We start from the raw sequence: 14,715 nt of genomic DNA on the forward strand, positions 1-14,715 counted from the left end.
CAGGGTTTCCATTTAATAATGCTGTCATGGCTCAAACATTATAAGAATTGCTCTTTTAGAATTTTTCACCACCAGTTAATGAGCCACATTGAGTACTGAAATCTTAACTCCACACTAACAATTTTGTAAAACCATACCTTTTTAAAAGGAACCATATAGAGGACTGGCAGAGAAGGCAAGTGAAACTACTGAAATTAAAGTTATTAATTAAAATAATCATTACGTGGTATAACACTTTACAGTTTAAAAAAATGTCTTCACATATTTATCTCAATTGGTTCAATCATGAACCCTGCTCAGCTAATCAGTGGTGAACTTAAAATAATGGGATTATCTTGAAAGAGTTCATGACAAGTTATGACATGAATGATCATAATCATTCTTCATTCATTCTGAGAATAGAATAAGAAAAGCTTAATTATATTAGGCAGAATTGGGTTATCTAAATCCCAGACATGAGGATGATTTGGAGTCTCCTTTCCTAATGTAAGACAGGTTAACAATAGCTACCATTTTTCATGCACTTAATTATATGCCAGGCACTGTCCTAAGCACTTTAAATATGTGATTGCATTTAATACTTACAGTAACTCTGTGAGGTAGGCACCATCACAATGCCCATTTTTCAAAGGAGGAAACTGAAGCCCAGAGGGGTTACTCAAATAACTGCTAAGTGGCAAAGCCAAGATTCCTCTGCCCTCTTATTTAAGTGAAAAGACAGATGAGGGGCCTCTGGATATTTCTCTGGATACTATTTCTATACTCATAAGCACTTTGATAAATATTTATTAAATTATTTTATGAATAAATGCAGGTTTAAATAACCTGTCATTCACAGCTATTTTGTAAGGTACGCAAGTCACTTCTATTTTACAGTTGTTAAAATTCCAGGGAGATTAATGGCACATAATTAGGTAGCAGTAGAATCTGAGCTGATACCAAGATCTCCTGAAGGCCACTGTTAAAGTTCCCAGGGTACCTGGAAGGTTTACAAAAGATGGCAGTTAAAGCTGAGTAAAGACAGGGTGAATGTAGAAGGCAGTGGTTAAATACAGAACAGGGGTCAAAGCCAAACTGAATAGCAGAAAAATGGTGGGTACACCAGAAAGTAAGTAGATCTTCCCTCCATTCTACTGCTCATTTTACTTTTCAAAGAGTTTGTTAATATTTGTGGCAAGTAATAAGATTTAAAGGATATATTTTGAATGAATAGACAATCTTATCATGCCTAAGCATCACAGATCCTAATTTTTAAAAAACTAAGTACAAGAACACTAAGAAAATAGATAATAAAATGACAAGGAAATAGCAACTGAGAGACTTTCAAGAAAAGGGGTAGTAATATGAAACGACTACATGCTTGAGATGGCAGGAAGTTTTCAGCTATTATCAAAGAGGAGGAATTCTCTAAAGTGTAGCTGAATGCCAGGAACCCATAGTACATAAGCAAGTTAGAATGTCAAAAGGAACAAGTACCGGAAAAACAATTCTATATACTATAGTGGCAAACACAACATTTAAAGAAATTATTTTTACATTTCCCCCTTTCTCTTCATGCATTATTATACCAACCTAGCTGTGTGTCATGATCATCTCCTGCTGTTCCATAGCAATATGCCATGATCTTAGATTGCTAGTTTGCTTAGATCTATACCTTGCCACTTACGCTACTCCTGTTTTTGCTTTGTCCCAGTCTGCTGCCATTTGAACCAGGCCTCTTACTTATAACAGGTGTCCCACAAATATGTCATAATCAGTTGTTTAGTTTATCAGTCGTCATGGCAACTTTTAAGCAACTGGTTAACTTTTAGTTATCACAAGAGCAAGTCAAAGACAAGTTGAACTCAAGCCCACAAACCACAAATACCCCAAACCTCCCAAAAGATTTACATGAAGGGTAAAAGAAACTAGATAGGCAAGAATGATATGAATAGAATCTGGAAATAGGGCGCCTGGGTGGCTCAGTTGGTTAAGCAACTGCCTTCGGCTCAGGTCATGATCCTGGAGTCCCGGGATCGAGTCCCACATCGGGCTCCCTGCTCAGCAGGGGGTCTGCTTCTCCCTCTGCCCTCTTCCCTCTCGTGCTCTCTGTCTCTCATTCTCTCTCTCTCAAATAAATAAATAAAATCTTAAAAAAAAAAAAAAAAAGAATCTGGAAATAATGGCCAAAGTAGCATCCATCTTCTCACATGTCCTTGAGTTTCTCCTAATTGTTAAGCTCCTGAAAGTTAGGGATTCTTTTTTTTTTTTTTTTTAAGATTTTATTTATTTATTTGAGAGAGAGCACGCGCGGGAGAGCATGAGCAGGGAAGAGGGGCAGAAGGAGAGGGAGAAGCGGACTCCCCGATGAGCAGGGAACCCGATGTGATGCCGGGCTCGATTCCAGGACCCTGGGATCAGGACCTGAGCCAAAGGCAGCGGCTTAACCAACTGAGCCACCCAGGCACCCCTGAAAGTTAGGGATTCTACTAAATTTTTAAAAAAGACTTTTATTTATTTATTTGACAGAGAGAGACACAGTGAGAGAAGGAACACAAGCAGGGAGAGTGGGAGAGGGAGAAGCAGGCTCCCCGCCGAGCAGGGAGCCCGATGCGGGGCTCAATCCCAGGACCCTGGGATCATGACCTGAGCTGAAGGCAGACGCTTAACGACTGAGCCACCCAGGCGCCCCAGGGATTCTACTAAATTGTTTGACTCCTCAGAGTTAGGGACTCTGCATGTGGTCAACAGATGATTATTTACTAGCTATTGTGAACAATAGAATGTACTATATTTTTTTGAGCAGATGAGGGGTTGCTGAGACCTTGAGATAAAAAGAGCTACATAAATTGATCGAAACAGAGCTTGCTTTTCTAATCCAGTTGGCAGAAAAATATAGGCAGTTTAAAGGAAACTATCCAAAAACTCTTAAAAACTCTGTATTACAAGCAGCAAATACTAACATTGAAGAATAAAATGATTGGGCTTGGCAAGTTTAATATGGGACAACTAAGTTGAAGAGGCAGGTAAAACTACTTTGGCTAAATTTCGAAACCAATTTCATAACTATTAAATTTCCTATATTTCTCTGTATGTTTGATTAACACAATACAATACCATCTTTATCCCCGGGTCATTCAAGTAGTGAGGATTAAATGAGTTAATATTTCTAAAGCTCTTAGAATGGGGCCTAGCACACGGTAACTGCTATGTGTTTGTTAAATAAAATAAATTATTCCAGGCCTCACACATGCTGAATGGCTATTGTTAGGGTCTCCGTAAATCTTAGAAAGAAAAAAAAATTGGCTCTGCTACTTGTTCTTCAGGACTTTTCCTAATATCGTTGAAGCTAACAGTGCTTGTAAAATGGAGATGAGTGCTTGCCACTCGCTATATGAACTCTCATTAGATTCTCTTTATTTTTACACCATTGCTTTTGTTTTTTCATTTCTCTTTTGTCTAGTGCATCCAAATGGATTATCTGAAAAAGAAATCAGCCCCTCCAAAGACCAACAAAATCAAGGGATTTAATAAGTGGGCGGAGATCACAGAGATCAGAGCAAACAAACTGGCATTGAAAAAAACCTGGAAACTATAGGTTTCTATTTCCCATGAATATCGGCCCAAACTCCTCTGAACGAGGATGCTCCAGTGTCTCCAAACTATTGGTTCTTTTCAAAATCAGGCGCCAGGGTCCCCGGGCCAATGCCAGAGAGGAAGGCGCCGGGCCCACTGGAAACGCTCCTCCCCTTTGGAGGAGGTTTGCGGGGCGGGGCTCCCACGCATGCTCCGTGCCCGCGGGCTCATTGGCGCGGCCGCCGGGCGCGTGCGCAGGACCCGATGGGTGCCCGGACGCGGAAGACCTGGCACCGCGGAGGTTCCCGCTTCTGAAGCGTGGGAGGCGGAAGAGGCGGCAGGTTGTAGATTTTGGTCTTGGCCCCAAGGGGTTCCCCCGGGCCATTAGAACCCAAGAGAGGAAGAGGAGGCACCGCGGCGGCGGCTGAGGGGCCGAACCCCCCACCTGTCCCCCAGGCGGGGTGGGGGGGTAGGGAGGGGAGAAGCACCCCTCACAGGGCTGAGGAGCCTTCGGGACCGGGTCCCCGAGCATGGGGGGCTGGACCGGGTCCCCGAGCATGGGGAGCTGGAGCCGTCGAGGCCACCCGGCCGGGCCCTGCCCGACTGTCAGCTTTTCGGTGCTAGCGCTGCCCGGGCAGCTGCGGTGTTTCTAGCCCGGCCCCGCTTGAGGTCGTCGGCCGAAAGATAGCAACATGAGTTCCGCCGCTGCCTAGTTTCCTCCCCCTCCTCTTCTCCCTCTGTCCGCTTCCTTCTCCTTCCTCTCTCCTCTTCCCCATACCTCGTCTTTTTCTTTCCCTCCCTCGTGTTCCTCTTTTCCCTCCACCCTGCCTTCCTCCTCCCCCTCGGTCCTCCTCCTTTCCCCCATCTTCTTCCTTTCCCGATCCTGTCCTTTTACCCTCTCTGTTTTCCTGCTTTTCCATCTATCCGCTTTTCCTGCCTCTTGCTCTTTTTCCCTCCATTCCTCTTTCCTCCATCCTCTTCCTTTATTCTGTCACCGTCCACCACCACCACCTCCCTCTCCACTACCACCCCCCCTCCTCCTCCCCTCACTCACTGTCATCCTCCCTTCCTCATCCTCATCCTCGTTCCCTCCTCCTCCTCTCCTGCTTTTCTCCGCCCCTCAGCCCCCGCCCCCAAGCCTCCGCCCCTTAGCCCCCGCCCCCAGCTGCCAGTCCCCAGCAGCTCAGTCCTGCAGTGAGAGTCTTGGGAGTCCATAGCTAAGCACCAGGAGCTGAGCACTGTCCGCTGTGCCTGCCTGCAAGTCTCCGACATGGCTCAGGAGAAAATGGAGCTGGACTTTGAGCCTGATGCATCTGATGGGGGCACCCTGAGGAGATCCAGCAGCGCTCCCCTGATCCATGGGCTCAGGTGAGGCGGGCTGGGGACGATGAAGTACGGGTATGGGGTTCAGGGGCTCCTCGACCCCCTGCAAGCAATCTTCTTTCCCTAAAGTGAGAGTTGGCGCTCGTTTGGGTTTTCTAAACTGAGGGGGTGGGGACTTGTTTGCTTGACACAGTGACTTGGGTCCCAAGGTGGAGTGAAAGTTTGACCCCAAACTCTGGGAACTGTGGGAAAAATGGGGCCCTCTTTACCTGGGGCTCTCTTGGCCCACTCTGAAAGGATCTACAAGAAGCTTCTGGCTCTTCTAACAGGTTGCTTGCCCTGCCTAATTTACACCACTGAATGTCAGACTGAAGCCCCTGGAACTAGACTTGCAACTTGACACCTGTCTCTAAGAGCTGCTATTTCTAAGCTTAGTTTAGGAACCCTGGCATTAACAGAGCATTTACTTTAATAAATCACAATTTATCTAATAACTTGTAATCAAGTGGCATGTTCATGACACATTAAGTGATTCGGATTTGTCCTAATGTTTTCAGATCCTAAAACAGCCAGAAATGCATTCCAGTGAATAAAAAAAGGAAGGGTGCCGTGTAGCTTAGGTCAGTGAAAATACAGGTTTTAGAAAACAATGGAAAAAATCAACCCTTGAATTATAGTGGTAGGGTCTTGTATTTTCATGTGAATAAGTCACCAGAGGGTCTATTTTAAGGTAGAATCTTATGATAGTGAAGGTTAGGTTGGCAGACCTCCTGAGCCTATTACATTTCACTCTTCTAAGTAGACAATTCATCTTAGTAGAGAGCTAATTTGCGAGACCCTGTAGAAATGGAATTAGTCCAAAAAAGGGGATGGGAGTAGAATTAGCCAAAATCATTAATCAAGCACAGTGAAGGCAAAGAAATAGGTAATCCTTGTCTATCAAACTGATTATAATATCTGTATTTTGGGGGAAAATGGAATTAACTCATTTTCTTTTATTAAATTTTGAAACTGAGGGAATGATGGAGTGACTGCTTTCCTAATGCTGTCTTCAGCTCTACATTTATTTTTTGATTCTGTAGGAATAAATCAGTCTTTTGGGGTTGTCTTTTTAAATCTGGTAAGCAAGCAATTGCTAGGGACTAGGGGCAATCCTGCTGACCTGCATTTAGACTGTTGTAGAAATAACACACTGTTTTTTGAATCAGGAATCAAGTGATTACTTGCAGGGTAGTATGATGTGACAGAAGAAGGGCTGAGGAGACGAGACCTAGTCCCAATATTTCTCCCTAACTGTGATCATGAATGAATCAGTTAGCCTTTCTGAGTGTCTGTTTTCTCATTTGAAACTTAGGAGAGCTGAATTAGGTGATCTCAGTGGTCCCTTGAAGCCCAGTTCAGTTCAGTCCTGAAAATCTTTCTTGACTTCTTATCATGGGCATGGCACTCTGCTAGGCACTGCAGGGATGTTATACAAAGAGGATCAAAAGGCCTTGACCACGGAGTTTAATAAGACACACGCACACTTTTCTGTAATAAAAGGTAAAGTCGGTGTCTCAAGCATCTCCTTTCCCATTGTGCTCTTTGGACTCAAAGGAGGGAATGATTGCATTCAGTTTGTGGATTGAAGAGAGGCCCCACGGAGTGTATTGCATCGAAATGGGGGCTCAAGGAGAGGGAGGATTTGGGTTGATGGTGGTGGGAGGGAGGACACTAGAGGCAGAAGAGGCAACAGGAGCAAAACTCCAGGCATGTTTATTTAGTTGCACAGCAGGTTCATGGGCAGAACACGTATTTAGGGCAATAGTGGGAGATGTGCTGTAGAACAGGGCTTCCCCAGCCCTTCTCACCATCATGGCACACACAGAAAGCAGTAACATGTTTGGGTCCTCTGGGGTAAACAGATGAGGCTGCTCATGTCTGGTGGGAACCGGTTTGGGGGCGTGAGCTCTGACCAGAAGCAGCTGGAGGCAACCAGTCTGGAGCTCCGCCCCATACCTCTCCTAGCCGCCCCCCAACCACTGAGGAGATCAGTATCTGGGCAAACCTGTGATCCACAGCACATCACCACGGAAGCTCTGAAGAGGTCGGTGAGGAGTTTATCCATTGTACAAAATGAGGAGCCATGGAAGATTTCATTGTTGACTAGAGAGTTGACGGATATCTAATGAGAAGACATTAACAATTTTATTTTTATTTTTTTAGTGACCTTTCACAGGTTTTTCAACCTTATACCTTTAGAACTCGGAGGAATAGTACAACGATTATGAGCCGTCATAGCCTGGTAAGTATAGAAGTAAGTATTTTTAGTGGCATGGATTGGGGAAAACTCTTTCAAACGTAGTTACTCGCTCTTAAGATGATGTGCTGTGCACCATTGTTCACAAAAGAAAAAAAACATTTTACCTCCCTTGCTCATGCTGTGGCCATTTTCAGCTTTTGGTGCCAAAAAAGAGATCTGGTTAAAGTTTTTTCCTGGCTGTGGGACTTCGTATTTTTAAAAACTACTCATTGTTTTTTTTGTCACTACTTGCATCATGGTTATGAGGTAAGTCAGGATTAACTTCTAAATATAGCTGAGAAAAGTGGTCTTTATTTGTCCTAGGAAGCAAAAATCATTTAGACTGTAGCAGAGTATTTATTTCTGACACATATCTGTTGGACAATGTTATTTATCCACAGTAAGATCTCCTTTATAATGCTTGTATTTATATTCCCGGTAGAGTCGCTAATAGTGACTGTTTTGTACAGCCAGAGCTGTCAGGGATCACCTTATTAGTTGGTCGCATTGGGAGAAATTATGATGAGGTTTTTTATATAGTAGCACTTCACATGCGGGGCCCACTTATCCAGTAGCTGCAGCGCTCTGGAAGATATCTGAGATGTAAGCAAACAGACCTCTGAATGGCTGCGCTTGATTTCCATAGTCTGTGCACAAAGGTTCATCAGTTTATTTATAGGGAGCCTCTCTGACCTCTGAATCATCTAAAATTTATGCACAATTATAATAAGCTTCCAACTCGGTAGTGTGGAGAAAGAGCAAATCAGAAGAGGTACATTCGGGTTTAAGGTATACTAATAGCTGCTAGCAAGGGAGGAGAGGGAAAAACTGAAAAGCAGAAAGAGGCTTTTAAAAAATTAGTCCGTGGCTTAGTACAAGGGCTAAGAGCCCGTTAATAGACCCTGAGGGTCTTGCTGGCATAGAACTGTAAAATACTTGATGTTCTTAAAGATACCTGGGTCATTAACCTTTTCTTAAATTATAGTAGTACCTGTGCTTCTATGGTATTCTACATGTTACAGAGTCCTTTCACACTTGTCATTCTCATAGCAACCCGTGTGAAGTAGGCAGGACAAAAGATGTTTTTCCCAGTTAAAAGAGGCAGCAGCTAAGACTCAGCTGATAGAAGCGACTTGCTTAGAATCACATAATTGGTAAGCGGCAGGCTGGGATTAGAATAGAGATATGCCAGGGCCATTCTGTTTGGTAAAATCTGTTTAAGAAAGTGGGGGGGGAGATACAACACTTTCAAGAAAGATTTCCAGCTGAAGTGGCTAAAAATACCTAAAGGGGAAAATGTTCGCTATCTGGAGTTTTGATTCACGTCACCTTCCCTGAGGATGCTGGAAAGTAGAATTTAATTTTGCTGTGTATATGAAAAGTGTTTCCACTTGTTACACAGCTATGTTCCTGATATCAGTAGTAGAAAAAAAAAAGGGAAAATGGATTTGCCTCTTTACACTTGACTGTTGCTCTTTTCTAAGATGCGGAGATTCTTGTCCACTCTGTCTAGGCTCATCTCTCCCTACCCACTGACAAATACCTTTTTCTCTGGCTGCACTAAATACCTAGTTTGCTGGAGGAGCCATGTTGATTCACTGCTCTTTGTTGATCCTTATGTTGTCTTTCCCTCCATTCCCTTCTCCTCTTGATTCCTGGTTCGGGAAGCCTTCTGCAGCACCCTTTGGGTACTTCTGTCGCCACTGATTACACCTTATCTGTTATATCACAGTGTCCTCTATAAATCTTTTTTTTTTAAAGATTTTATTTATTTATTTGACAGAGCGAGAGTGCACGCGAGAGCACAAGAGGAGGGGGAGCGGCAGGGAGAGGGAGAAGCAGACTTCCCCGCTGAGCAGGGGGCCTGATGGGGGGCTCGATTCCAAGACCCCGAGATCATGACCTGAGCCAAAGGCAGACGCTTAACCCACTGAGCCACCCAGGCGCCCCCTCTATAAATCTTTAAATACACTTCCCTGTGTCTGCTGCCAAAAGCAAGGGGAGGAACGAAATGGAAAGGAGGGGATTGGCACAAGAAGACGAGCAGAGGTCGTTTCTTCACGATTTGACAACAGATTAGGTGTAAATGCAGGGCGTAGGAGGACACCAGGGGACTGAACTTTTATTTCTTAGTGACCAGGGGAAAAATGTTGTCTATATTACGAGTAGGGAAATGTCAAGGAATTGGTCATTTGAGGGGCCAGGAGAGAAATTCTTCCTGGGCATTTTGGGCTCAAGGTGCCGCTTGCTTTGTGCTGTTCTCCAAAGCAATATTCTAGTTTGGAAAAAAATTTTTTGTGGGCTTCCTCCACCTTTCACTTTTGCCAGATGACCCTTCTCTGTTCACAGAGCTTGCAGACGGCCATCTTGTATACGTGTCGGCTTTCTTCTGAAAATGTCTTTACCTCCACATGTGGCGCTGTGTCCTAATGATTCCTAGGTTTTCTGAGTCTCCTGTCTCTTTGCTCGGTCTGTTGTCTCCCCTCTAGTCCCTTCCTCCCTGGCTTTTTTGCTCCCACTTTCTTCTGACTCACATATCTAATAATCTGGAACACAGACTTGTCTCTTTTCATTGGTCTCTCTTTCCCTGTTTTCCTTCCACCCCTCTGAGCTTTCACAGAGCTTAATCCACACCATACTGCCTCTAATTCCTTGTCTCCTAGTTTCTTGCCATCTACTCAGCCTGTTTGTGATCTCACTACCTCTATCACCATACTATTAAAAAACTGTTCTCAGGGGCGCCTGGGTGGCTCAGTCAGTGAAGCCTCTGCCTTCGGCTCAGGTCATGATCCCAGGGTCCTGGGATGGAGCCCCGCGTCGGGCTGCCTGCTCAGTGAAGAGCCTGTTTCTCCCTCTCCCTCTGCCCACCCACTACTCGTGCTCTCTCTCTTTCTCTCACTCACTCGCTTGCTCTATCTCAAATAAATAAAATCTTTAAAAAAAAAAACCAAACTGTCTTGGAGGGGCGCCTGTGGCTCAGTCGGTTAAGCGTCTGACTCTTGATTTCGGCTCAGGTCATGATCTTGGGGTCCTGGGATTGAGCCCCGCTCAGGCTCTGCGCTCAGTGCAGAGCTGGCTTCTCCCTCTCCTTCTGCTCCTCCTCCTGCTCGCGTGCTCTCTCTCTCTCAAATAAATAAATAGAATCTTTAAAAAAACCTGTTCTTGCAAAAGTCACCAGTGCCCACTTGATGCCAGTGGCAGGGGCCTCTCTTCTTACCCCACTTGAGCTCTTTGCTTCACTTAACACCACTAACCAGCACCCTCCTTGACGTGCTTGGCTTTTTTTCTCAGCCTGTACATTAACGCTTGTTTCCAGTACTAGACACAGCATTGTTCTTCCCTGTGCCCCTTTTGGGTCTTCTTTCCAGTTCTGCCTACGTTGACAAGTTGTACATCATATAGATGAAGCATCTAAATTTCTGACTTTCTCTGCCATCAGCTTTTTGCAATCTTTGTCTTTCCTGATGATTTCGCGGCCTCTAGGGTTTCTTTTGTTCTCTGATGGACACATCCATGCTCTCTTCCATGGTATCCTGTTAGTCTTTCCTGCCTTATTTACTTGCCTAGTAGCTTAGTGTTTTCCTTTTTTTAAAAAAAGATTTATTTATTTACTTGAGAGAGCGAGCGAGAGAGAGCGCGCACCATTGGGGGTAGGGGGCAGAGGCAGAGGGAGAGAGCGAATCACAAGCAGACTCCCGGCTGAGCACGGAGCCTGACTTGGGGCTTGATCCCAGGATCCCAAGATCATGACCTGAGCCGAAACCAAGAGTTGGCTGCTTAACCGACTGCGCCACCCAGGCACCCCGCTTAGTGTTTTTCAAATGACCTTTATTAAGAGTTGACCAGTAAACATATATTAGTTTTCTAGTAGAAAAAAAAAAACTTTAAGAGGATTTTATTCGTAAAGTTTTTCTGTTTTCAGAGCCCAGGAGAGGAAAAAGTAAGAGGAAGGGGTGGGTACTGAAGAGATATCCTTTGAGGTAAAAATCACATTTTAGTGTATAACTTTAAAAAATTTCACCCAGATTAGCTTTTGCCTAAAAAACTTGGAGTAGTTTATTACCATTTTATACTACTCACTACATTAGGATTTTTAGACATTTTAATAGGATAGGGCCTCTTGTAACAAGATCGTTGTCTTACTTGGTTTTACAGCACTACAGATTTATTTGCACTTAATTAGGGAATAAGTAGCAGTTGTTTACATTATGGCTGTTAGAACCCTGTAAGAGCCATTGAGATGAATTGTACCTTTCATCTTGTGATCAGATTGTGATTGTTTTGAGGGAACATAATTTGCCCCCCCCAATCATTTTAGCTTTGTGTTGTCAAAAAATGATGATCTAAGGGAAAGCCGCAGTTATCTGAAAAACACATTGCCTTCCACATTGATTTTTCTTAACTAGTAAGTAGGGTTTGCGGTTATAGTGGTAGTGGCCAAATTTTATAATTGATTTAGATCACACAAGCAAAATCTTCTGATTGCAGTTTTAAAGTGTTTTTGATCAACCCTAATCATAGACAGAATATTATACTGGGCTTCTGAGCCTTCCTCCATTGGTGCATTGGTGTTAAAATGACTAGAATCAGTTTTTTTCTTTCCCTTCTTACCTAGTTCCTTATTTTAGATAAGTGGGGTAATGGATATTTCCAAGGCCTGGAATCTTTTTTTTTTTTTTTTACGTAAATGTACACAGCCCTGCATTCATTTGGGAAAAGTGTTAAAGTCAGTGCCTGTCTAGTGACAGATGGTGCTTTGAGGTTGGACACCTGGTGTACTTTCCAAAGACTGAATGTCCTGCCTCTAGTGTGTTAATGTTCAGTGATCTAAAGAGCTACATCTCTGAGAAGAATATGAAATCTTATCTGGGAGGAGGTTGGACACTGGGACTGACAGCAGACTGCTGCTTTGTGATTCAGAAAATAGTAAATGTTTACTTTTCCTTTCCAGTTGCTGTCCTCCTCGCCTAACCGTGTTCCTAGCAGCAGACTGCATCAGATCAAAAGGGTAAATTTTATTTCCTAGCTCAGAGCTACAATTGTCTGAATTGTCCACTTTGCTTTTATTTTCATTCTGAAGATTTATCCATTAAACATGAGTCAGGCTGCCACTCTGGGTAGCCACAGACAGCTGGAAATTCTTCCGAGTGTGCAGGTAAAACACAGACGTGCCAGGGGTGACAGTCTTAGAATGTTCTGCTTGCGCTGTGATGATGTCAAAGAAGGCAGAAAAAAAAAGTCTTTTAAAATTTTCTTCGACGTAGAGAACCGCGTGGATGTGGATACTGTGTTTTCAGCACGTTTATCTTTGCAGGAGGAAGGCATGGATATGATGAACAGGGAAACTGCACACGAACGGTTAGTGCTTCATAAGAACAGGGCCTAGCTGGTTGTATGTCTTGTTCCTGAGCACTGATGGCCTTTCATTTCTGTTTGTTTTAGGGAAGTGCAGACCGCAATGCAGATAAGCCAATCATGGGATGAGAGCTTGAGCCTGGTAATGTTAATCCCATGTTTACTTGTTTTTTTAATTTTCTGGAAACCTTTATGTTGTTCATTGGCTTCATTAATTTCTTCATACCGTTTTGTCCACCCCTGTTTCCAAATTTGTATTCGTTTTTGATCTCTGCTTTTCCACCAGAACGTGAGATTGCAACTTTTTAGAGTCTGTACATTTCTATTCTAAAAATGTAGGCATGCTTGAGTAGTAAAGAGCTGTGATGTGCTGGATTGTGAATTATGAGGAAGTAACACTTTATGTTTACAGAGTGACAGCGATTTTGAGAAGCCGGAGAAACTATATTCTCCAAAAAGGATTGACTTCACTCCAGTTTCTCCGGCACCATCACCCACCAGAGGATTTGGAAAGGTAGGCTCATTGACAAGATGCTAACTCTCTTTCACACACTGAGCTCTTTACTCTCTAAAATACACACACACACACACACACACACAGCCTCATTTGTGAAGAATCCGATGACTAGAAGGAAAATTAATGAAAGTCAGTGATAGTAACTTGAAAAAACGGTCTATCAATATATATATATATTCTCTCGTGTGTGTGTGTGCGCTAAGCAATTCTAAGGGTGTTTTTTCTATTATCATGAGAACCTTTTGAAAGCTGGAGCACTAGAACTATGTTAATATTAAATACGTTTTTTCTAGCAATGTTTTTCACCATCCTTACAAATGTTTGTGAGCAGCAGCGGGCTGCCACCAAGTCCCGTTCCTAGTCCAAGACGCTTTACCAGGTAAGTGAACCTGCCTTTCAAAAATTTGTCTCTCCTGATGAACTTTTTCCCCAAGGTTTTCTTATGGAAATTTTCAAACAGACAACAAAATTGAACACAATGAGCATCCATATAATACCTATCACCTATGTTCTACCAGTGGCATTTTACCAGATACACACACACACACACACACACACAATATATCCTTTGTAAGGATAAGGGAAAAAATGTAAGATTGTAGAGCAGTCAAATCTAAATACCTTTTTTTTTTTTTTTAAGATTTTATTTATTTATTTGAGAGAGAGAATGAGACAGAGAGAGCACGAGATGGGGGAGGGTCAGAGGGAGAAGCAGGCTCCTCGCCGAGCAGGGAGCCCGATGTGGGACTCGATCCTGGGACTCCAGGATCATGACCTGAGCCGAAGGCAGTCGCTCAACCAACTGAGCCACCCAGGCGCCCTAAATACCTTTTTAATAAGGTTTATCTTAGAAAAAAAACCCAAAACTGTTGTAGATATCTTGTCTCATAGAATGATTTCTAAAAATAGCTTAAAACGCTGTGTTGTTTCAGATTGCCATAGGCCAGCTAAGATCATGTTTTGGTATTTCAGTTCCTCAGCTTACAGCAGAGGCATTTTCCATTGTTTTCTAGATGATTGTCAATTTTATTGATTTGTTTGGTGGGCTATAACGTTAATCTTGCATCTTAGAAGCACTTCACATCCTCCTGTTTGTTTATTCTCTGAAGCAGGAGGAGTCAGAGTCCAGTCAAGTGCATCAGGCCCAGTGTTCTTGGTCCTCTGAAAAGAAAAGGTAAGCATCACACTTCTGATACTAAACCTCGTTGAGCTTGAGTGACAAATTAGAATTTGTCTGAAATTAGCTCAAGGCACGACTCCTTTTTTCTAAAGAAATGTGAAATATTCTTGCCAATATATGCTTTATGGATACTAAGTTTTGTAAATTAGTTATCTGATACTGTCTATGTTTTTTGCACTTCATAACTGAATCTTATTCATATATTCATATTACCAATATATATTCCAAAAATTTTGCCTCTCAGTGATCTTAATAGAAAACAGATGCAAGTTAATACGTTGCAGAAGTATGTGCTTATGTCCTAGTAAATAGGTCTCTAAACATGCTGCATATTCAGATATAAGCCACCACCAAATTATGCCTCCCAGAGAGAGACTGCCTCATATTCGAACACATAGGGGTTTTTTTTTTTTTTTTTTAAAGATTTTATTTATTTAGGGGCACCTGGGTGGCTCAGTTGGTTAAGCGACTGCCTTCGGCTCAGGTCATGATCCTGGAGTCCCG

General features: G+C 43.1%; 1 protein-coding gene across 13 annotated transcripts in view; it reads left to right on the forward strand.

Annotated features, from left to right (window-relative positions):
• The first annotated feature begins 3,815 nt into the window (after positions 1-3,815).
• Positions 3,816-14,715, forward strand: part of PABIR2 (PABIR family member 2) — a 23,673-nt gene continuing 12,773 nt past the window's right edge. For 2 of the 13 annotated variants that reach the window (XM_044911532.1, XM_044911529.1), the window contains exons 1-8: positions 3,816-4,923; positions 7,084-7,174; positions 12,111-12,167; positions 12,474-12,517; positions 12,602-12,656; positions 12,927-13,028; positions 13,325-13,410; positions 14,141-14,205. In XM_044911532.1, the coding sequence (XP_044767467.1) occupies positions 4,826-4,923; positions 7,084-7,174; positions 12,111-12,167; positions 12,474-12,517; positions 12,602-12,656; positions 12,927-13,028; positions 13,325-13,410; positions 14,141-14,205 (598 nt within the window). In that variant the 5' untranslated portion in view covers positions 3,816-4,825. The remainder of the gene's footprint in view (positions 4,924-7,083; positions 7,175-12,110; positions 12,168-12,473; positions 12,518-12,601; positions 12,657-12,926; positions 13,029-13,324; positions 13,411-14,140; positions 14,206-14,715) is intronic. The other 11 variants (XM_021684374.2, XM_021684368.2, XM_044911534.1 and 8 more) reach the window with 7 other exon arrangements.

Source organism: Neomonachus schauinslandi, chromosome X, assembly GCF_002201575.2.
Source record: "Neomonachus schauinslandi chromosome X, ASM220157v2, whole genome shotgun sequence".
Classification (NCBI taxonomy): domain Eukaryota; kingdom Metazoa; phylum Chordata; class Mammalia; order Carnivora; family Phocidae; genus Neomonachus; species Neomonachus schauinslandi.